The following is a 25,075-nucleotide window of genomic DNA, read 5'->3' on the forward strand; positions in this document are numbered from 1 at the left end:
GGGTTTCTCTGTATAGTCCTGGCTGTCCTGGAACTCAACTCTGTAGATCAGGCTGGCCTTGACCTCAGAAATCTGCCTGCCTCTGCCTCCCAAGTGTGCTGGGATTAAAAGCATGCGCCACCACTGCCCGGCCCTAGATTTATTTCTTGAGTGAGATAGCTGTAGTCGTGTGATTTTTTTTTTTCTGTGTTTCCCTTTTTCCTAGTTAACATGTTTTATATTTATATATATGTGTGTGTGTGTATGTATGTATATATATATATATATATATATATATATATATATTTTTTTTTTTTTTTTTTTTCCCCCAAGACAGTTTGCACACCTCTTGTTGTCCTGGAACTTTCTCTGTAAATGAGGCTGGCTTTGAAGTCGATCTGCCTGCTTCTGCCTCCTAAAATTCTGGGATTATCAAGGTGTGCACCACCACTGCCACCTGGCTAGTTAGCTTGTGCATGCTCATGCCATATGCCAGTTTTTAATGACTAAAATTTCATTGTGCGGCACATTTTGCTTATTCTTTTGTCTGTTTATGGAAATTTAAGATTCTACCTTTTTATGATTGCGAAGTGCTGCTGTAAACATTGGTATACAAATTGCTAAGTATGCTTTTCAGTTCTTTGAGCATACTGAATAAAGGTATTGTGGACAATAGGCTAATTATGTGTTTAACTTTTTTGAAGGATTGCCAAATGACAATCCTTAAATTCATGACAGTAACATTACAGGGGTCTGGTTTCTTTTTCTTTTTCCTTTCTAGATGGTTTCTGTTTAGTCTTGGCTATCCTGGAACTCACTATGTAGACTAGGCTAGCCTCAAACTCAGAGATCTGCCTGTCTCCTGAGTGCTGAGATTAAAGGTGTGAGCCACCACACCCAGCTGCTACTGATCTTTTTAATAACTAGAACTTCATTATGTGAAAAGAGAAAAAAAATTTTAAAGATCTTACTGGGTCTTATTTGCTCTTTCAGAAATTGAGAAATCCTTTTTTTATATAGAAAAAATAGGCTTTTTAGGTATATGAGATGAAGAAGGAAAGAGAAGAAAAAGTTAAATTAGGGAGACAGTAGATAACCAGTAGATTAACATCAGGTTGCTTTTTTTGGGCAAGGATGAACTTGGAGAGGAACTTCATTAGTAGGGTGTTTTGAAACTGGTCTGTTTAGAAAGTTGGCTACCACCTCTCATCCCTTTTTTAGGGGGTATGCAGGGGAGGAATGGCAACAGGCAACTTTCAGATTGGTGATGTGGAATTTTAGTATGGGAAACTTCATTCCCCACCCCCCACCCCCCACCCCCCAGTGTTTCTCTGTGTAGCCCTGGCTGTCCTGGAACTTGGTATATAGACTAGGTAGGCCTCGAACTCGAGATCTGCCTGCATCTCTAGGGGTAGGTTAAGTGTTGGAATCAAAGATGTGTGTACCACCCCTGCTTGGCTGGGAAACTTCATTTTTATTTTACTTTGGTCTGTTGGAGTCTACTTCAGGAACTTAGTTCAAAACAGTGGCCTCCTATTATGATTTAGCAATTACAAACAGAATCTTACAATTTGGTCATTGTAATTTAGTTTTTTTTCTTGTCTTTTGAGATAGGGTCTCTTACTGTGTAGCCACAGCTGTTCTGGAACTTGTTATGTAGATTAAGGTGGCTTTGACTGCTGGGTTTTAAAGCCATGTCCAGCCAGTTGTAAGTTCAGGGAGACATAGCATAAGGATATAATTTTGGTCAGAAACTACAGATCTAATTTTTTTCCATTTTTATGTGACAGGGACTTGCCATGAGGTGTTGAAGCCTTGTTTCACTGAGTTGGAGAGACTGGACCTAAATGGCGCAGCATGACTTTGCTCCAGCCTGGCTTAATTTTCCTACTCCTCCATCATCAACAAAGGTACTTTTTTCCCCTTGCATCTCTGCCTTTCTGTCTGCCTCTGTTTTGCTCATGCTGTACACAAATGTAATCAAAATGTGAAGACTTGGGGTGGAGTGAAGTGTGGCTCAGTGGTAAGAGTACTTGTCTAACCTGTACAAGGCCGGGGTGTAAGTCACAGTGTGAAGAGAAAAGTGAAAACAGTTTCTATGCCCTATCTTTTTGTTCATGGTGGCTTTTTTAGTGTTGAGAGTCTGTATATTTTAATTTCTGTAACTTTGAACTTATCTTGCTTTTAAAAAAATGTTAAGTAGTAATGATACCTTAGCATACATGGTATACCTTAAAAGTTTGCAGAGTACTTTGCCAAATATTTAATTTGATCATAATATCATGAATGTCATGTTTTAGATTTATTCTTGTCCCTTGAATTTTAATTACTGACTTCTGTTATCGACAGAAGTGAAATGATTATATTCCAGAGTTAAGGACGTGGGCACAGTCATTCTGGGATGAAAAAAAAAATTGAGGGCTTCTGTATTGCATACTGATTTCTCTGTAAAGCTGTCTGCCTCATTTGATATCACAACTCCTGCTAGGCTCCATTAATTGCTGGTTCACTGCTGTGTTTTCAACAGTGCCCTACGGCATAAATTGCTCCTTGTTCTGACTCAGTTTAATTAGATAAAGGGTGGTTTTTGAGGCCAGTCTTTGAAGTTTATTCTGACCTCAGAAGAAGTCTCTTCTTAGTTGCCTGGTTCTCTCTGCTATCTGGTTTACTAGTTTAGCTTATTGCTGTTTGTTGAGAGTAGCCCAAATAAATCTCTATTGCTTCTGAGGGTACTGTTAGGCTTAAACTTCCTCATGTTGTGTTTTTAAGAGTTCCTTTGAATAGTGCTTCTTACCATTGTAAAAATCTATTTATTAGGTAGCTCAACTGAGAGAAATTTGGACCTCAATATTCTTGGCCTGAAAAATCTGAAATAGATAGAACTTTAAGTTGTGAATGGGGGTTGGGCAGAGAAAAAGAACCCTGGCTTCAAGACTACTCACTTGGAATATAACCTCTTATAGTAGTTGGAATCCGTGTCTACAGTTAAAGGAGGACTGAAGAGTAGGTGGTGGCTCAGTGCTACATAGTGTCATAAAACAGTCAGTGGGGAAATTGGTCTCAAGTTTCCTGAAAACACATGGCAAATGAAGAGACATTGACTCAAGACATACTAATTCATGATAAGAATGGCCATAGTTCATGATGTGTATTATGTTTGTTAACATTCAAGACTTAACTGGTGTTGGAAGTGGCATCTTTTTTCAAAATATGATACGTTTCCTAGAGTGTTAGGAATCAACCTACCAAGTTTAGGGATTACAGGCACACACCATCACCCCTTTCTCTGTTTTATTCTTTTCCTCTCTGTTTTATTCTCTCTTCTCCTTTCCTCTGTGATAACAAGAGGGTGGGGAAGGACACATTCTGTTACTACTTGTAATACAAAACATCTCTGACCAGATTTTTCTTTTTCTTATACACTAGACAGTTTTTTAGTGGTCACCAATTGGATAGCCTACAATATAATTATGAATGAGTAACAGAGGTTGAGAGTCAGCCTTATAAGCTGACTTGTTAGTGGTATCTTTAAATGTTGTTTGATTGACTTATTGAGGCTATCTTACTGCCTAAGATGGCTTTTCGTTCTCAATCATGCTTCTTCCTTCAGGTCTAATTTCTGGTCTGTGCAACCATATCTCCTCTGACTAACTGATCACAAACCAGAACCCCCATAAACCTCTTCCATGTATGTATTAGATGAATTTCATAGGATGCCTTATAGAACTCAGGGAAGTACTTACTTTGTTAGCCTTATAAAAGATATAGATGAATGGGATAAATTATTGGGAAAATCCTTTCAAAAAATTTCCCAGGCTATCGGTGGGCCTACCATAATTATATTAGCATAAACTCTGGAGTAATTAAAAGAACTCATTATGAGTAAGAAAAATCTGTCACCTGGGGATTTCTACAGCTTTTAAGGAGGTTTGTAACAAGGTACAGGGACACAGACCAAAAGTATTTCATGTTCTAAACACATTTCATAGCAGAGATCAAATTTAATAACTTGTTTCTACTCTATATTTACAGTTAAAGGATGCCATATTTCCCCTAGTTTAATAACAGCTAGCTTATTCTAAGATGCCCTCTTTTAATTGCCACAAAGAAGGAAAAGTATTTTCAAATTAATCTAGATTCTAGATTGGACTCATTACTCCTTCCTAGAAACAGTCCATCTGTCTTAAATAGCTGTCTTCTACTTTGTTTCTATGTAGTGTAGAGGAATCTACCCAGACTTAATCGTATGCTTGCTTGCTAGCTAATCTGAGCCTTTAATTTAGTCTGGTAGCCATCTAGTACTTTTAGTATACAGGTAGTTTTTTTTTTTTTTTTTAAATAAAAGTTTATTAAAAATAACTCAGGAGAATGATTTTAGTGTTCCCTTAAAATGTGTTGAGCTATTTCCCCAGACAATAGAATTTAGTTTGAAGATGAATCTTAGTGATCATCTAAGCTCACTGTGATGTACAAATTTCTTTGGAATGTTGTTGCTCATTTTTTTTACATAGTTAATTAGTGTGAAATTGGACTAAAATGTAGACTTATTCTATGTTTTTGACATAGGATTGATTCATTTTGGAATTAGAGAAAAATGATTAAAATTTCATTTTGTAGACTATTAACAAAAAGACTTGAAATTGTTAGGGAAGAGGACTTACTGGAGAGTCATTTATTATTAAAATTTCATCCTCCCACCTCCTTTGTTTTTAAGACAAGATTTTTTCCTGGCTGTCCTCAAACTCACTACCAGGCTGACCTCAGACACAAAAATTCACCTGACCCTGTCTCTGCCTCTGCCTCCCTGCTGCTGGATTTAAAGACAAGTGTCACTATGCCTGATTTTTTTTTTGTGTATTTTTTTCCCCCAAGCCAGTTTTTCTGTACAGCCTTGGCTGTCCTTGAACTCTCTGTAGACCAGACTAGCCTCTAAGAGATTCACCTGCTTCTTGACTCTTAAGTGCTGGAATTTAAGATGTGCCAGTACCACCATCAAGGTTAGGAGGGGTCAAGAGTTAGGAAAAATATTATTTCCTAACCCCAAGGTCTCAAGTTTTTTTTTTTTTTTTTAAATATTAAATCCAGTCTTTACTTCTGAAGTGCTGAAATTATAGGTACGTTCCATCATATCCAACCTAGATTAATTTTTGTTACTGTTTTTGTGCTTATTTCCCCATGCATAGTTAATACAATCTGTGCGAGCCTTTTCTCAGACTCGTTGCTCATACCTATCCACTTTAGGCAACCCCCCCCCCCCCCAGGCCTATTTTGGAGTTTGTACACATGGATTTCTTGATTACCCTTCTCTTCCTTTTGCCATTTTTGTGTAAAGTAATGTAAGGCTTATTCTATTTGTAAGAAGTCTTATGACTGATATAAAGCTTATCACTAAAGGATATTGGAAAGTAAAATTGCCATTAAAAAGGTTTGTAAACCTTATTATTTAAACATTAATAACCCAGAGTAAGGCAGAGAATTGTTACAGTGCAGTAAGCTCTTTGTGCTTAAAATGGGGAGTATCACTAATTTGTTGAGTCATTCAGGATGATAGATTTTGATTCTGTTTAAGTTGAGTGTAGCTAACTCCCCGTCCCAAACTTAAGGTTAAACCATGCCAGGCAAGCACCAAACACCCCGCTGCTAGCTAGAGCTCTTTACTATTTGTTTATTTAAGCTTTTTTTTTTTTTTTTTTTTAAAGATAGGGTTTTATGTAGCCCATATGAATCTTTGTGGTGGAATACGTCCTTTGAATTTTTTCAAACCTTCTTCCTCAAACTTAAATTCTGGGATTATATATTTGTGACAGTGCCCATTGCTCTTTATTTTGGGACAGAATCTCATCAAGTTGCCCAGGTTAGTTTCAAACATTCTGTGTAGTTCAGCCAGGTATTGAACTTGTATGATTCTTCTGTTTCAGTTCTCCAGTAGCTGAGCTTATAGGCTCTTGACACCCAAGTTCAGTTCCAGATTTTTCTAACCAAATGTTACATTTCTTCTCAAGAGTAGTCATCAATCTGTGTGGTCATCAGTCTGAATTCTTAAGTAGTTTGTATTTGAGATTTTTTTTCTCTTACCCTAAAGCAGTGGTTCTCAATCTTCCTAATGCCTGCAGTCCTTTAATGCAGTTTCTCATGTTGTGGTGACCCACAATCATGAATTTTTTTTGTTGTTGCTACTTCATGAATCTATTATGTTATTGTTATGATAAGTCATAATGTGGATATTTTTGGAGATGAGTTTTGCCAAAGGGGTCATGATGGCCCCTTCCACACAAGTTGAAAACTACTGTCTTAAAGGGACAGATACAAACTTTTGTTTTTTGTATCGAGATAAACATATATTGTACTCTCTCTCTCTCTTTCTCTGTTTTGGGTTTTTTTGTTTGTTTTTGAGACAAGGTATCTCTGACTGTCTTGATGAACTCAGATCTGCCTGTTTCTGCTTGTGCCACCGATCTTCACTCTAGTGATTTTTTTTTTTTTTTTTTTGGTTTTTTGAGACAGGGTTTCTCTGTATAGCCCTGGCTGTCCTGGAACTCACTCTGTAGACCAGGCTGGCCTCGAACTCAGAAATCCGCCTGCCTCTGCCTCCCAAGTGCTGGGATTAAAGGCGTGCGCCACCACCGCCCGGCGATTTTTTTTTTCTTTCTTTTTTTTTTTTTTTTTAATAACCTTCCAGTTTCTTTTTTGATCTTATCACTAATCTTAGATTTCTGTTTGTCAGTAAGTGCTTGTTCTCTACTGGGATTTTTGTTTGTCTCATGTCTCTGCTTTTAATCTTGAGTAAGTAGAACAAAGATTACTATTATGTTCTTTAGTTCAGTATAATGATAGTCCTCAATTTTTGTTTGCAATGATGTACAGATAGATGAATTAAGGGTTATGTTATAACTGTGGCAGTGTGCCTGAGATATATAGTATTTTAGCTCCATCATGTGGTCAAAATATAAACTACATGGTCTGATTATGCCTGTGCCTTAGGGTAGTTTAAATTGATTTTGCATATAGATAGATCTAATTAAAACACGTTTCAGTTGCCTTTTTACTAGTTTATACTTTTATGGTTGTTCTTCTGTTCTTTTTGTAAGCTGTTGCTTTAAATTATTTCAGAATCCGTTAATATTTTTCCCCAGTTTTAACTTTTATGTATATGTGAGTCTGCATGTATGATTGTGTACCATGTACATACAGTGGTGTTCACAGAGGCCAGAAGAGGGGTGTCTCATCTCCTGGTACTAGAGTTACAGATGATTGTGAGCTACTATGTGTATTCTCTGGAAGAGGAGCAAGTGCTCTTAACAGAGCAGTGCCCACTCGCTCTTTCCTATACCTTCTCTCCCTCTCTCCTTCTCTCCCTCCTTCCCTTCCCTCCCTCCCTTTCTCCCTCCCCGTCCCCCCCCCCTTCTTCCCCTAAGGCCGCCCCCCCCCCCATTTCTGTGTGTGTGTGTGTGTGTGTGTGTGTGTGTGTGTGTGTGTTTGCTTTCTTCAGTGTGCATGTGGAGGTCAGGATAACTTGTGGAGTTGTCTCATACCACATGGGTTCTAAGGACCCACTCAGATTTTCTTGGCAGGAAGCACCTTCACTCATTTAGCCTAGTTGGATCTGGTCTGTAGTAAAAGTAACATTTCAGTAAGGTACAGTGGCACGTGTCCTTAATTTCAGCTCTTTAGGAGGTAGAGGCAGGTAAATTTCTTGAATCTAAGGTCTGTATGGTCTATATACCAAGTTCTGCTCTAGGCCACCTTGTGGGGGATATATGGTGAGGCCATCTTAAACATTAATAACAAAAACCAAAGCATTTTGGGCTGGAGAAATACTCTAGGTAAAAGGCTTGCTGTGGGCGTATGAGGACCTGATAATATTCATCCTGGAAAATCTGGTCTGTACCTTTTTAATTCTAGCACTGAGGGAGAGTGAGACAAGTAGCTGGGTCCCTGGGAACTCCTTGAGTCAGCACAGTCTAATTGGAGAGTTCTAGGTCAGTGAAGGACCCCATCTCATTCGTTACCTTTAATATAGACGAGATAAGCAATCCCAGTGAACAGGTTACTAGTATTTCATAGTGGTAAGTGTTAGAAAAAGAGCTAGAGTTGTACCTTGCTGGCTGGCCCTTTGTATAGTGTGCTCAAGGCCTTGTATAGTGTGCTCAGTCTCCTGCATTGGAAGAAAAAAGCAAGAAAGGAGGGCAAAAGGCATGTTGGTTGTAGAAAATTTAAAACAGAACACATTATGATGAAATTCTACTAGAAGTGAAAACTGCATATTTGTATTTTAATATTCTTTTGTTTTTGTTTTGTTTTTTCGAGACAGGGTTTCTCTGTATAGCCCTGGCTGTCCTGGAACTCTGTGGATCAGGCTGGCCTCGAACTCAGAAATCCTCCTGCCTCTGCCTCCCAAGTGCTGGGATTAAAGGCGTGCACCACCACTGCCCGGCTGTATTTTAATATTCTTAAATGGCTATCAAGAGTATCATTAATACTTTGAAGTTTTATTTATTTTAAAATACAAGATCTTTGTGTATCTCTGAGTGGTTTCAAATTTACTTAGTATACCAGCTTGGTTTGCATCTAAGGCTAACTTCAAATTTACAGTCTTCCTGTCTCAGTCTCCTAGTATAGTCCATTACACTGGGTCAGCAAAAGCAGTGGTTATAGTTATAGTAAGACTGTTGGAACACCTAACAGTGTAAGCAGGCTTGTATTGAAAATACCTTTTAATAGTATTTAAGTAGGATAAGAGAATCTCAAAATTCAGACTAGTATTTTAATTAATTGAAGTATCTTTGTGTGACATGACGTACTATGTAGACTTTTTTGTGTGTTTATGTAAATTTTTACTGAGGTATGTAGTGTTCAGAGAAAATAGAAGAAACCATTTTTTGTTTTTATAAACGGGCTGGCCTCAAACTCTAGCTGAGAGATGACCTTTACTTTTTTCTTGGCTTCTTCCCTCCACCTCCTGTGTGCTGGGACTGTTAATGTGCTTTCCTGTGTCCATTTCGGCATACTAGGGATCAAATCTGCTGATGAGCACTCTACTCTAGGAACTGTAGCCCCAGTTCCTAATCCTAGGAATCAAATTTTTTTTCATTAATGACCCATTTGTTTGTTGTTAAGATTTTTAACAGTCTTTGTTAAGATTTGCTTTGTGTCCTACAATGTGATCTGTTTTAGAGAACAGTTTTTGGGGTGTTGAAAAGACTAGTTTTTAATGTTGAGGTCTAATGTTCTATAGAGACCCATTTGTAAATCGGGATGCAAGTTGGGAGAAGAGAAATAATTTCTCCTAAAGTAGTAGAGCTGCATAAGTTCCTGTAGGTAAACGCACTATAAGATTTGTCCGTTTTCTTTGGCCAGGCTGTGTTTGAGCATGCCTTTAATCCTATTTCTCAGGAGGCAGACACAGTCTGATCTCTGAGTTCAGGACAGTCTCTGATCTACAGAGTTCCTGGACAGCCAGGACTATACCATCTGTCACAAAGGAAAAAAAAGTCCTTTTGGTGGGGTGGTTCTGGAGTTTGAGGCCATGATCTTGTATGTGCTAAGAAAGTACTGTCAGTAATTGACACAAAGCACTAGTCCGTCTTGAATTTTTTTATATAGACAATCATTCTCTTAAATTTGATTTATGTATGTGAGTACACTGTCACTCTCTTCAGACACACCAGAAGAGGGCATTGGATCCTATTACAGATGGTTGTGGCGAGCCACCTTGTTGTTGCTGGATTTGAACTCAGGACCTCTGGAAGAACAGTCAGTCAGTACAACCACAGAGCCATCTCTTCAGCTCCACAGTCATATTCTTGAATATCAACTTCCTGTGTCTTCTTACAGTTTTTGTTTCTTATTTGTATTTTACTGCACTGGCAATTTTTCAGGAGACTTTGAAAATTCTTTGCATTGTATCTTTTTTGCAAACAAATAAACATACTTCTGCTGTTTTGGAATGTTAGTAGAAGACATAAAGAGCCTTAGGTAGGAGAAAAGTATGTGACTAGTGACCTAGCAAACAGTAAAACTGAATGAGACAGCCGCTGGTTTGTCCTACTACCCAAGGTCTTTGGAGGTTCACAACAGGAAAGGGGCCTAGGAGGTGCTTCCTTAGCACCTAGTATTTAGAATCTTCATTTATAGTAAACCTGTTTTTGCCAGGTGGTGATAGAGCATACTTTTCAATCCCAGTACTTGGGAGGTAAAGGCAAGCAGTTAGTTCTATGTGAGTTTGAGCCCAGCTTGGTCTACAAAGCAAATTCTGGATGGAGAAACCCTGTTTAGAATACCAGAACTCCAAACAAAAACCTTATTCTTTGTTTCAGAGGAGGTTGCTACTTTATGTTCATTCATGCAAACAACTGTAAGAAATGGTCCATGGGAAAAGCAGTAGTGGTATTGGCATTTTTTAGCACTTAAAAAAAAATTGAATGGGGATACACAGGGTGGGCACGTGGTAGATTTCCTCTCCCAGTTATCTCCTCATCAGCCCTCACATAGTCTTGGCTGAACCAGAATTTTCACATGATGTTCCACTTTTCTCAAATGCTGATTAATTGATGCTGAAACCAAATTCATTTGTCTGGTACAACATGTAATTAAGTCTACTGTCAATATTCCTAGTAGCAGCAGGAGGCAGCCAGAATCCACTAAGCTGTGGAAAAGTGCTGGGTGGTGGCGATGTGTAGGTGATACACTTTCTTTTTCTGGATAGACAAGATAGGCTTGGAGTCATGTATTACCAGTTCAAGGCAGCTTAAAGTAACCTAATATTTGGTGTTATTGTTGCAAAATATAAACCCAAATGTTGGATCTAGACGAGCCTATGGAGGGAAGCTAGAGAAAGGTTGAGAGATTGACGGTCCATCCCAACATGCAAATACTTAAGGGACACTTGTCACTCCAGTTTTGAGGTTGTTTTTGTTGTGGTGTTTTGTTTTGTTAATGATAGGGTAAGTGTCCAATAGGTTTTTCTTCTTTTCTTTATCTTTGAGAAAGTCAGGTATAGGACTCCCGTGTAAATAAAATCATTAAGACCTTGTATTTTGGGTTGGCTCAGCAAAGAATGTAAAGATTCTTTGGTCCCGTGGTAGATTGTCCCTCACAATAGCTGTGCCTCATAGCACATAACTAAATGTACCTGGTAATGTTAAATGTCTTGTCCTGTAATATGGGTGTCCTTACCAGCTCCTCTTTTCATCCTAGCATGCCAGATGTTTTTCTTTTAGTTAAGGTGCTTTTAAACAGTCACAAATGGGTAATGTTGAGTATGATAAGATGCTTTTTCCTCCTTTGATGGAGATGATTCCCCCCAACCCTTCTGAAGCTATTTGAGGGGCAAGGCTCAGCACTGCAGGTGCAGGGGGCCAAGGGGTTCAGGGAGTTAGTTTGAGGTCGTCCTGGTTGAGTTCTGGGACATCCAGAGCTCCATAATAGACTGTTTCAAAGCAAACGACCTGACTAAAATATTGACTGTAACTGAGTTTGGTGTACATCTGTTATCTGAAGGATAAGATAAGGCAAACGGATTTCAAGGAGATTCAGGCCAGCTTGGACAGTAGAACATGACTCTGAAGCATGGCCTTTTTAAGGAGTGGAGTATTGTTGAATGCTGCCTTCCGTGCATGGCATAGCTGCTCACTCTTGAATTCATATCAATTGTGAAACACAAGATTTTGCCTGCTCTCCTGGTGTTAAGAATGGGGAAGGATTCACAAGTTCACTAGAATGTATAGGTAGCCAGTGGTTGCTGATAAAGCAGACAAATGTAAATACATTTTTTTCACTGGTGTAGCACTGTTAAGATGCCCATGCTGCTGTAAAAAGCCTTCACTCTTGCTACTCAAAGCAACCTTAATGAAATGCACTGGGTCACTACCACCACAACAAAACCATAAAGGTAGAAAGGGAGGGGGATCAGCAGGAATAGGAGGAAACAAGAGAGTGATGGGCATGAATATGATCAAAATTTAAGGGTAAGAAAGCCATAATGAGCCGGGCGGTGGTGGTGCACGCCTTTAATCCCAGCACTTGGGAGGCAGAGGCAGGCGGATTTCTGAGTTCGAGGCCAGCCTGGTCTACAGAGTGAGTTCCAGGACAGCCAGGGGTCCACAGAGAGACCCTGTCTCGAAAAACCAAAAAAAAAAAAAAAGCCATAATGAAACCCATCGTTATATAGAATTAATATATGCTAATAAAAATGCTAATAAAAACAAAGGATGAGTCTAAAAAATAATTTCCCTTAAGCATATGTATGTAAATGAACTTTTTATGAAGTTATAGTTAATGAGTTTCATTATGGGATATTCATACACAATTTGTCACTTTAACTTGTTCTTATTTCTCTGTAGGTAGACATTTAATTTGTTAATGGAAATAAATAACTCATTAATGGAAGTAAATTAAGATTTCTAAAACATTCTGTCCCTTGTGGAGGTATGTCATGATTAAAGTCTTTCAGCTTTCTGTGTGCAGGTTGTGGTCCCTGGTCCTTACCTTGCTTCCCACTCCGTGGGTGTGAGACTAGAAACTTGACTTCATGCCTTGCACAATCTAGGCAAGCACTAAATTAATAAACAACCACTTCAAGATTTCTTATTTTTGTGTCTAAATAATTAATGGCTTATAAACTTTTTTTAAATGTTTTTAAATTTTTGTGTATGAATATTTTGCCTGCCTGAATGTCTCTATTTGCCACCTGTGTGTCTGGTGCCCATGGAGGTCAGAAGAGCGGGTCATATACGTTAAACTGGAGTTAAAGTTACTATCTGGGTCCTGGGAATTATACCCTGGTCCTCTATTATAAGAGCAGCTAGTGCTTTTAATAGCTGAATCATCTCTCCAGCTATGGTCTCACCAACCCCACCTGGCTGTCCTAGACTCAACAATCAGGCTGGCTGCAACTCACAGATGGTGATCTTCTGCCTCCCAAGCATTGAGAGGTGTGGAGTACCATGCTTAGCTTGATTCATTTGGCTTTGATATTATTAAGCTTATACTGACTTTAGTTTTTTTTTCTGTTTGTGATGAGATCTTGTTGCATAATTTCTGCAGGTTTTATATTCATCACATAACCCAAGCTTGTTTACCTCAGTATCCCCAATACTGAGATTACAGGTATTTGTCACCATATCTGGCTTTTGCTTCAGTTACTTAGGTTCTGTTTTTTCCACATCTCTTAAATTGTATCTTTGATAGTTATTTGTAAAGAACATAGATTCTTCACTGTGAATATAGTAGACATCCTTTCATGAGCCAGTTAAATATGAAACCAGTGAAGTTTAACTTGAACCAGTGTTATTTCAAGTGCCTAATAACTACATGTATCCAATAGCAGCATTGAATAGTTTTAGTCTTTGTTTTTTGTTTTTTTAAAGACAAGGTCTCCCTGTAGCTATTGCTGTCTTAGAACTGAGATCCCTCTGCCTTGCTAGTACTGGGATTACAGCCATGTACTACCACTCCTGAATGTTATTATAGGTCTTTTTTTGTTTCTTTTTCTTTTTTTCCTGTTCTGCTTATATGTCTGTGTGAAGATGTCAGATCTTGGATTTACAGACAGCTTTGAGCTACCATGTGGGTACTAGGAATTGAACCTGGGTCCTCGGGAAGAGCATTCAGTGCTCTTTGTTAATCGCCAAGCCATTTCTCCGGCTCCCATTATAGGTATTAATAGATGATATTAGATAATTTTTTGTTGGAAAGTCATGATAGAGGGTTTTATCGATGATGGTTAAGTTTTCAGATGGTTTTTATTTTCACCCTGTTTTAGTTGTATATTAAGGATGTATTAAGAAAATTGAGTAGTTTTGTATTTATTTAAAAATATTACATAAGGATTGGGGTTGTAGTTCAGTTGGTAGAGTACTTGCTTAGCATGCATGATGTTCTGGTTCAATTCCCAGTATCATACAGACAGGGGATTGGTGGCATACCTCTGTAGTTTTAGGTGGAGACCTTCAGGTTTTACTTAGGTGGTCTGGGATGGGGTATCATGGAACCTTCCATATATGTAAGCACAGAGTTATGATGTCCCTGTGAATCTTCAAAAGGTTTGGTTACCTTCTTTTCATCCTCATTAATCTGAGGAAAAGAAAAAAGTTGGGGATTTCATTGTGTCAATCTGTATAGCCAATTTAGGATAAACATTTTCTAAATGACTAAGATATCTATATGGATAGTTGAGCAGAGATGGAATTCAAAGGTAAAGGCAGCAAAGGAGATGGATACTGTGAAGGCAGAGATGCAAAGCCTTTTGCCCTGTTTACCAGTTTACCTGTTCATCTGCAAGGCTAAGTAGGTGTTTTGCTTTCAAGTCTTTGGTAAGACTATGGAGTCATTGTAACTCACATGTCAGAGGTGTTCTCTTAGCAGAGGTAGTGAGATGGTCTTGCTTAGCAGCATGGTCTTAAGGTTTATTTACATTTTTTTTCTTCCTTAGAAATTTTTTTTAGCCATTCTTTCTTTATTTCTATAGACCTAGGCAAGTGTGAGCTGCCTTCTCTTGTTTGTTGTTCATGGATTTCACATCTTTTTAAAGGCGGTTCCTCCTCTTAAGGCCAGCCTCATCTTCTAGGCTTCTTGGCCCACTAAGGATACATATTGAGACCTTGTCTTGAAAGAAAAGAAAAAAAGGAAAGGAGAAGGGGAAAGGGAGAAAGGAAAAGGAAAAAGGGAGAAAGGGGAAAAAGGGAGAAAGGGGAAAAAGGGAAAGGGGACAGGAAAGGAAAGAAAGACGAGCAGACTCTTATACCTAGCTTACATTTCTGATGATGTATAGATCTACTTATTTACATCGTTTTTGAAGTTGGGAATTTTGCTTGTGATTATTATCATTCACATATGTTTATTAAGTAACCATTATAAAGTAGCTTATACTTTGTAGTTCTAATTTTTGTAATAGGTTTTCTGTGTTCTTTCCTTTTCTTTTGTACTTACTACTTTATTGAAGAGTCTAGGAAAATTAAAAATGTTTCACACTTACTTGACAACAATTTTTATTCCTCCTCTTCCTCCCCTTCCTCCTTTTCCTCTTGCTCCTCTTCTTCTTCCTCTTTCTCCTCCTTCTCTCCTAGTTTTGGTTTTTCAAGACAGGGTTTCTCTGTGTAGCCATGTCTGTCTTAGAACTAGCTCTGTAGGCCTTGAACTCAAAAAGATCCACCTGCCTCTGCCTCTTCTGGGATTAAAGGTGTGTGTCACCGAGCTGACAATTTCTCTTGCTGTAGAAATAAACAGAATGAAAATGTTTAAATCAAATAGAATGTAGTACAGAATGTTTTACTTTGTTACAAGAAAAATCAGAGCACATTTTAACTTGCTTTTCTTGGAATATTTTATTGTTGCTATTATTACTGGAAAAATAGATGCAGTTCTTGAAATTTTCAAGAAAATGTACATTTTTTCCTATAAAGCTGAAGAAAAGAGACAAACAATGTTAATTTTCATACATATTTCAAATATCTTGGAAGTAACTGGATGCATTATTAACCATTTAAACTATTAGAAATAAATTGGTGTTACTGGTATTAAAGTTAAATTTAGTTTTAATAAATGTATTTGTATTTATTGCAGTCATCATTGAATTTTGAGAAGCATTCTGAAAATTTTTCATGGACAGAAAATCGTTATGATGTGAGTCGTCGACGACACAATTCTTCGGATGGCTTTGATTCTGGTATTGGACGTCCTAATGGAGGTAATGTTCTAAGGAATAATATAGAACTCATGATTTTTTTTTTTTCATAATCTTTAGGATGTTTTGATTGCTATTCAGTCGTTAAGTGTAACTATCTTTGAATTTATATTACTTTACTGTTATCAAATAAAGGTAATTTTGGGAGGAAAGAAAAAAATGGATGGCGTACGCATGGCAGAAATGGTACAGAAAACATAAATCATCGTGGGGGATACCATGGTGGAAATTCCCGTTCTCGTAGCAGTATTTTCCATTCTGGAAAAAGCCAAGGACTACATGAAAACAACATCCCTGACAATGAAACTGGGAGGAAAGAAGACAAAAGAGAACGCAGACAGTTTGAGGCTGAGGATTTTGTAAGTTTCTCATAATTTTAATACAAATGATGTTTCTGCAAGTGCCATTTTAGTATAAAGGCACTCCTCGAGTGTTTTTTAAAATTAGTACAGTTAATTTTCTGTAGGGTCATCTTAACAGGTGCTTGTCCAGTTGCAGGTATTTTGTATTGAGTAAGGGTTTCATGCCCAGGCTGAGTTGAATTCAAGCATGAGTTGTTATCTGGTTCTTTATTTTATAAGGAATCACTGATTTTTATTACCTTTTAATTTTGTGTTTGAGTTTGTATGTGTGTGCAGACCACAGTGTGTTTGTGTTTGACTTTTATTGAGACTAGGTTGCACTGGATAGCTGCGAACTTGTCATGTAGACCAGGTTGCCAGTTCCAAAGAGGATTAAGATTAAGGAGCAATACTCAGCCTAAAAATGTGGGCAGTGTGGGCTTGGGGTCCAGATAGAATAAAAGGAATCAAAGGAGAATGCTAGTATAGGCAGGCATCTTCTTCTCTTCACAGTGACCTCTCTATACCAGTTAACTGTGCTTTCTGAGACCATTGCTCCTTCTTTGTTAGTTTTTTAAAGTATTTAGCCATGACCACTAATATAAATTATAATAAATAATTTGAAATTATGATAAAAAGTGTCCTAAACATTTTCCTTATTACTAATATTTTGAGATAAGGTCTTACCATAGCTCTTGTTACCCTGGAACTCACAGTATATACCAAACTGGCCTTGAACTCACAGAGCCTGTCTCTTTGCCTCTGCCTTCCAAGTGTTGAGATTTTTTTTTTCTTCTTCTTCTTTTTTTTTTTTTGGTGGGGGGGGCGGTTTCAAGACAGGGCTTCTCTGTGTAGCCCTGGCTGTCCTGGAACTCACTCTGTAGACCAGGCTGGCCTCGAACTCAGAAGTCCACCTGGCTCAGCCTCCCAAGTGCTGGGATTAAAGGCGTGTGCCACCACTGCCCGGCAAGTGTTGAGATTAAAGGCGTGAGCCACTTCATACAGAGTTGGAGGGCAAGTACCTCTACCTCCTGAGTTGTCTCCTTGGCCACTTGAAAGGGATTTTTTTGTTGACCAGTGCTGCCTTAAACTGGTTTCCTTCCTCCTTTCTTCCCACTTCTTCCAGAATCTTTCGGCATATTTATGTTGTTTTTTTAATCTAATTTTTATAGAAAATTGAATACCTTAGAACTAGTGGCCTCATGAGCGCTTACTAAATACCTCATAAACTCTACTTCATGTGTGTTTAAAAATACATGTAAGCCCGGCGGTGGTGGCGCACGCCTTTAATTTCAGCACTTGGGAGGCAGAGGCAGGCGGATTTCTGAGTTCGAGGCCAGCCTGGTCTACAGAGTGAGTTCCAGGACAGCCAGGGCTAAACACAGAGAAACCCTGTCTCGAAAAAAACCAAAAAAAAAGAAAAAAGAAAAAAGAAAAAAAATACATGTAAATGTGTATACATACATTGTCTTGAAAAGGCATTTTGCTAGTTGATTTTGCTGATAATGAGTTTTTAATCGACTGTCCAGGCTATGCTGGTCTGGAACTTCAGGGCTCATGTGTTCCTCCTGAGTTAATGAAAGCAGATTTTTCATCTTTTCCTTTCCCTTAATCTCAGTATGTGTCTTCTCTAAACACTGTTCTTCTTAAGTTACAGAAAAGTGACCCAGTGAACTTTGGGGATTTTGTTGTTTGAGTTAGGGTCTTGTGTAGTCTAGGTCTAAACTTACTATATAGCTGAAGATAGCCTTGAACTGATCCTTCTGCCTTTACTTTCCAATTGCTGGGTTTATAGGTGTATACTAACCACTGTGCTTGGCTCTGAGTCATTCCTGATAATTTAAAATTTACATTCATTTATTACTACTGTGATATTATTTGGGTGGCTATAAGATTTTGTTGCTGCTCATGACTGTACAGTTTAATATGACAGGTGAACTTTTCTTATTGAGCTCTTATTCAGGTGGGAAGACTCAAAACATTAAATGAAAAAATTAATTTGCATTTTTCAGAGAATATGAAGAGAAAGTGAACTGAGTAGCCATTTTGGTTAGGGAAGTCAAGAGTCTTCTATGTAACATTGAATCTGGGACTTAATTGATCAGAAACAAGCCTTGTCAGCACTATGAAACTAGGAGTATATGTAGCTCTGTGGTAGGACATGTGCTTCTCTTGTGTAAGAGGCCCTGGTTCAGTCCCCAGCACCACTAAAATTAAAACCCTCGAAGAAGAAAGGTTGAGTCTAGTGTCAAGGATTTTAGTTTCTAAATGTAATGCTTTGAATTGGAAGCTTTGATAACTGAAGATAAGGTATTTGGATATTTTTTGGCTGTGTTTCAGGTAGCTGAAGGGAAAAAGTGGACATACTGGACTTGAGGCAGGAGAGTGCTTATAAAAAATGAATAGTAATTGATTTGTTTTAGATATTATCAAGTAACAGTGAAAGATTCTGTACCTTACATTTGAATGGTTTGTTTTTTTCACTTCATAATCACCATAAAATTTAACTTACACAATCAGACTGGGGATAATAGTGTTCTCTCACAATGCATTAAACAATATAGTGAATTAAACACATATTATAAGCTCTTTTTAAAAAAGCATGTGTGTGTGTTTTATGGGATCATAATAAAATTATATAATTTCCCCCTTAACCAATGCAAACAGTCTTCTCTCTGACATTTCAGCCTTTTGTTGAGAGGTGTGGGGAAACAGAGGAAGTCGGGGAAAGGGGAGAGAGAGTTTCTAAATATGCAAATATACCCTGTTCAGTCCTTATAATGTTACTTGTACCATTTGTTTATCCAATACTAAATGGTTAGCCCTGTAAACATACATAGTAAGAAAAATAAGCTATTAGTAAAAACTAATGACTGCCCGGCATGGTAGCAGAGGCAGGCTCACCTCTGTGTTTGAGGCCAGTCTTGTCTACATAGTGAGTTTCAGGCTAGCCAGGGCTACAGCAGAATGAGACTCCATTTCAACTCTCTACCCAAAATAAAAACACCCTACCCCAATTGCCATTACATTATATTACCCCTCACCTCCAGTTTTAAGATAGTCGTAATCAGTTATTATAACTTCAGACCTGGAATATAGGCATAGTTTATATATATGTATATGTGCAAATATATTTATAAACTATATAATTTATCATAGTGTATTTAATGCTGTAGTATAATTAAAAGGATATATAGCCAACAAATAAACTTAATTCTGTTTTAGTTTCTGTGAAGGATTTAGTTATGCTGGTATACATACACATTCTTGTGGGCTAATAATAATAATTCATTTCTATGTATATTTAAAAAAATTTGTACCTGGATTCATTTTATTCATCTTTCTTAAGGAAAACAGGCTGTGTTGCCAGGTAGTAACCTGATATAATAGTGTAAGTCTTAGGATTCTAGAGTGTAAACATCTCCCAAGGTTAGCTTTAGAGTACTCATTAATGCTTTTTATCTCTTTTGAGTAATTCCTAACATCTCTTGAAAAAATGTCGTACTTTGCTTTGGGAGTGTGTGTGTTTCTTTCTGTTACTTTATTGAGACAGGGTTTATTTATGCAAGTTACAGAAAAAGCTGGGTAGCAATCGATCCTATTTACTTCTATTATTCCTTTGAGACAGGCTCTCTCCTATATCCCAAACTGTCCTTAATCTCATTATATACTTGGGATGGCACTCTGAATTTCTCTTGCCTCATTATCTCATGTGTTCAGAATGTATGTTTTAACAGAACCAGTCTATTGATACAACACCTTATATAATTGACATATAGTATAATTTTCATCTCATTGGTCATAACTTTCTATAGTGCAGAAAGTATTATACTTCTGTCTGGGGGTTTTCATTCACTGCTCTCTTGATCATCCTGCCTTGAACTACTTGACTAAAGTCATTATTTCCTATACTTCCTAAATAGCAGCTGCTATAGGTTGGCCAGGCCCTAAGTTCAATATTCAATCTGGGTTCTTTGGGTTTTTTGTCTTTTGGTGGTGTTGAATATTTAACCCAGGGCCTGACATGTATTAGACCAGCACTCTACCATTATACTACATTCCAGCCCTTGTGTCCGTGTTCCAAATGTTTATTCCAAATGTTTCTCAGGCAATTAGGTTAAGATAAAGATTCTCTTTGTCTCCAACTAGCAATGGTTAGCAGAGAAAATTGAATGCAAAATTTATGGAGAATTAGTTATTATAGCTAATTCATGTTCATCAATTATAAAATGTATAACTGATTGTTTTAAAAGATCTTGGATATGTGAAACTCTTATATACCCTGTTACATTTTAAAATTTAATTTCTTTTTTAGCCATCATTAAATCCTGAATATGAGAGAGAACCAAATCAGAATAAATCTTTAGCTGCGGGTGTATGGGGTAAGTAATGTTTTATTTAATTTTTGAGGGACAGAATATATTGTATTTCTAGGCTCTTTCTGTACTCTTTTAAAAGAGTACAAAATAGGGTACAGTAAAACTCTTTAATAACTGCATTTGATGTGCTTAGCTACCAAAGTAATATCTTTTAAAGGAAAGATTGGGGTATAAATTTGATTTGAAATACTTAATTTACACATGCTAGTGACATTATGTATTTGATCTTTTTGAGAATTATTTGTGGTTAATGAAGTTTTTAGAGCAGCCTAATAATCTCAGACAATTTAATATATAGTTAAATTTTTAGTTTTGTGTAATTAAAATTTTGCTAACTTGGAAAATAAGTACTTTTAGTCATTGTAATATGAAATTAATTTATATATGAAATTGGTTGTGTATAGACTGTTTAATTGTATAGTTTTTCTTTTGACTAGTCTATATTTGACATTATTTGATAGTTTTTTTTAAAGCTTAACGAATTTCTGGCAAATAACTCCCATTTAAAACTGCTGAGTTTAATTTGATAATATCTTATAGAAGAAACTGGACTCATAGTACAAATTAGAAAGCTTTTAAAAGATTTAAGTGAAGTTTAAAATAATGAAGTTTTAAAAGATTTCTGAAAAATAAACTTGAATTTGATACCACTTTAAAAGTGCTATCCATTTTAAACTGTGTAGACATGTTTATTTGTAATATTTAAATTGAAAACCAACAACTTACTATATAAAAGGATTGTGGCTTATGAGAGCATGCTATTCCTAATGATAATGGCATTATTTTAAACTTTGCCACTTTCCGTTCTGGTCTTAATTATATTTATGAGGTGAAACTGGGGAATTACTTTGTTTTCTTTTGCTCTCCCTCTTAATGTCTTTTGAGGGTGGGGGGAGGGGGTGGTCATACATTTTTGTTAGAACCATGTGAATGGCATTGTTTTTTCTGTATTGCAAATTAGTATTTCTACCACTCTCCCCAGGCCTACACGCCCAGACACACACATACCCAACCAAAAAAATCTCCCAAGCTCCTCTCTTAGGTATGTTTCCTTATTATTCAGTTTTTCTGGGAACAACTGATTGCATAAGAATATAGAATCACCTGAAAAGTGTTAAATAGACTCTCTAAGAAATTAGGGATGATTTGGATTTTAGTGGAATGCAAGTAAATTTTAAAAATCATGAATGTCAGCATTTGTCATAAACTATAAGATACTATTGTGGTACTGTCCTTGGTTGGCTTAATCTTAGATATGATTTAAAGACAAAGACAGCTTTGAAAACTAGACTAAATGTATATAAAGATTTTGGTTTTGTTGTTTCTGAGTTGATTTAAGGATTTGGAATCGAGTTGAAAAGATATTTAAAGGGGAGGTAAACTCTTGTTTAATGTAAACTAAGATATGTTGTCTGCATTAAAAATAAAAGGTTAATTGTGGAATGGTTAATGGTTAAATTTTGAGTGCTTCCCATAGGAAGACAATGAAACTCTTCATTGTATCACACTACACTCTATTCCTTTCTCATTTACACCCTGGGTTCCCAAGTATGCTTTTCCTCATTGCAACATTTAGAGTAGCTATGTTCCTGAGGAAGATGAAAGGATTTTAGCAAAGACTTCAGTAGAACTTTTCTAATGATACTACCAGGTAAGCAAAAATTTACTAACAAAAATTTAGTATTTACAAAGTGAAAAAAATTGTTTCCCAAACTATGACTTTGTCAGTTGTAAATGGGCTATCTTTAATATAATACTCAAATTTAAAAACAATTTGAGGGAAATTAAGTTATTTAAAATAAAGTTATTACAGTTTATTTTTACTTAGGATTTAGCTGGCTTTATTGGGGACATCTGCATTCAAGCTTATATACTTAGGACTTCCATAGTGTTTTTGTCTTAACCTGTATCAAAGCTGTATTTGGTAAAAAAGGTTAATGACTATTAAGTAATATCTATGTTCTTAATAACAAGATGCTAAAATCGCAATTCAAGATACTTGGCAATGTGTAATGGGAATTTTAAAATGATTGTGTTACTTTGAGAGTTGAGGAACAATGAAGGAGAAAGAAAGCTGAGTGTGTATGTGTAAGCAACTGAGGATACAGTGCCTGTCAATAGATGTTGCAATTTTCAGAAGTCCTGATGACTGCTATGTGCCAATAGCATATCACCAGAATTGTTCTTAAGTCACGGAAGAATAATTCTTTAATTAATAGAGTCTTCTGGTCAACATTTATATTTGTATATAATAATATGATGACTATCTGTGATTATTGTTCATAGCTGGCATAGCACTTTTTGTATAAGGCACATTATTAGAATCTTTAGCCTTCTTTTTTTGTTTGTTTGTTTGTTTGAGACAGGGTTTCTCTGTGTAGCCCTGGCTGTCCTGGAACTTACTCTGTAGACCAGGCTGGCCTCGACCTCAGAAATCCGCCTGCCTCTGCCTCCCAAATGCTGGGATTAAAGGTGTACGCCACCACTGCCCGGCAGTCTTTAGCCTTCTAAATTAAAACATATTAGCGACATCTTACTGCCACCACTCAAAAACAAAACAAAACTCAAAAAACCTCATTTTATCATTAACTAGAGAACTGGAACATAGCCTGAAGTATATAGGTTGAGGAATGAAATAGTATTATGTAGATTTAAAAAAAGAAAGACATTTCAATTGTATCTCCTTTCTCCCTTGCCCCTACTTATGTTGAAGCAGGGTCTTATGGGCTTGATTCTGCTGATCTTTCTGTCTGTATTTTCAAAGCTCTGTAATTATAGGTGTATGATATTACACATGGCTTGTGAAGTATCTTTAAGTGTATTCTTTATATGAATAAAGCAAGAAATCTCATTAAAGGAAAGTCACCATGTCTGTTGATACTAATGTAAACTTGACTGATTAAGACAGCTGCAGATCAAAACAGATTTTTAAATAGAAGCAGTCAAACCCAGCAAAATCCAGTGTCTATGTTTTTTTTTTTTAAGAAGTAATCTTTAGCAGATTGTTTTTCTCTGTTAAAATAAGTTCACAATAGGAATTTAATTTAATTGCTTGATGTAGATTCTTTGGAGTATGATATATTGTCATTATTGTCATAGGAAAATTGAAATTATTTTGAAAATATACTTCAAATGCTACTTACTTTTACTTCGTGCATTTATACATTAAATTGATCCTTCTATTAAGACAGGAATTTAAAGTAGCTTCAACTCAGAGCTAGCCTTGGCTCAACTTGGAAATAAATACACTGCAAGTTTTTTATCTGGACCTTCAGATAATATTTTTAGTTAAGAATTCTAAACATTAGCCGGGCGGTGGTGGTGCACGCCTTTAGTCCCAGCACTTGGGAGGCAGAGGCAGGCAGATTTCTGAGTTCGAGGCCAGCCTGGTCTACAGAGTGAGTTCCAGGACAGCCAGGGCTACACAGAGAAACCCTGTCTCGAAAAAAACAAACCAAACCAAACAAAGCAAAAACAAACAAACAAACAAACAAAAGTACTAAACATTTTGAAAATAACTGATATGTGAATATCTGAATTTCCATTATTTCTCTCAGTATAGTTGTTAAGACTACTGGCTTTGTAATCAGCTCGATCTAGGTCCTAGCATTAGATCTTGTACTGGTTATTTAGATACACAATAGATAACTTAATTTCTTTATTTTTGAGTTAATTCTCTTATCTGAAAGATGAGGATGATCACAAAACACGAAATTACTGCTTTTGTTTTCTTACTCATAAGTCTTATCATGACACAAGTGGTCAATATCAATTGCTATGTTCATATCCTATAAGTGAAAAGAATTACAGAATCATTAAAAGGCAGAAATGAAACTTGTAAGTAGTAGACCAGAAAGGAAGTAATAAATACAGTGATAGAATCAGATTGTATGCAGTGGGTCACTCTATGAAGACGGTATTGAAAGACAGAGAGAGATGGTCAATGAATGGAAATGTTCAAGGTCTGTAGCCAGGTTGTCTTCAAATGCTCAGTCTTCCTATGCCAGCTACCTGAGTTTATTATTTGAAGCAATGTTCTGATTTTTCTTGAAAAATTTAGCCAGTGCTCCCCTACTAGTGTCTCTGTATTAAAAAAATTAAAACCTAATTTTTGCATTGGTAGGTATAAAGAAGGCATACATGACAAGACCATAAGTCACTTATGTAAGATTAGTTATTTAGGAGGCTCGTTGGAAAAAAATAGTATGAAAATTTCAAACACATTCTTGAATGGAAGGAAGTTTTAACAATTGACAAAGATCTGAGATATTTGAATCTCAAAGTTTAATGCTTGTAGGAGTTGGGAAATAATGTAAAGAGACAAAAAATAAAATGAATGTAGCTGTGCAAATTAAAAATTGTCTATCATTCCTTCCATTACTTACAGATCATTGTTTCAATAAGAATGTCGGAGTGTTTGACAGAGTCTAACTATGTAGCCCAGGTTAGGTCCGTACTTGGTCACAGAGACCAGAAGAGAATCTGGGGTTTCTGCTTTGTTATTCACCACATTATTTGAGGCAGGTTACCTCACTGAATCTGGAGCAGTGCTGGCAGCCAGTAAGAGCCAGTGGTCCTCTTGTCTCTGTTCCCCACAATGCTGGGATTACAGGCACACCTGGGGTCACATCAACTTGATGTAGGTATTAAGAGTTTGAACTTTGGTCTTCATGGTTGTGTAGTGAGCTCTCTGA

General features: G+C 36.8%; 1 protein-coding gene across 3 annotated transcripts in view; it reads left to right on the forward strand.

Annotated features, from left to right (window-relative positions):
• Gpbp1 (GC-rich promoter binding protein 1) overlaps nucleotides 1-25,075 on the forward strand; it is a 67,074-nt gene that overhangs the window by 20,052 nt on the left and 21,947 nt on the right. For 2 of the 3 annotated variants that reach the window (XM_028783673.1, XM_028783681.1), the window contains exons 3-7: nucleotides 1,770-1,889; nucleotides 15,541-15,664; nucleotides 15,797-16,020; nucleotides 20,318-20,384; nucleotides 21,364-21,423. In XM_028783673.1, the coding sequence (XP_028639506.1) occupies nucleotides 1,827-1,889; nucleotides 15,541-15,664; nucleotides 15,797-16,020; nucleotides 20,318-20,384; nucleotides 21,364-21,423 (538 nt within the window). In that variant the 5' untranslated portion in view covers nucleotides 1,770-1,826. The remainder of the gene's footprint in view (nucleotides 1-1,769; nucleotides 1,890-15,540; nucleotides 15,665-15,796; nucleotides 16,021-20,317; nucleotides 20,385-21,363; nucleotides 21,424-25,075) is intronic. The other variant, XM_028783690.1, reaches the window with a different exon arrangement.

This window comes from Grammomys surdaster, unplaced genomic scaffold (assembly GCF_004785775.1).
Source record: "Grammomys surdaster isolate TR1022 unplaced genomic scaffold, NIH_TR_1.0 99, whole genome shotgun sequence".
NCBI lineage: Eukaryota > Metazoa > Chordata > Mammalia > Rodentia > Muridae > Grammomys > Grammomys surdaster.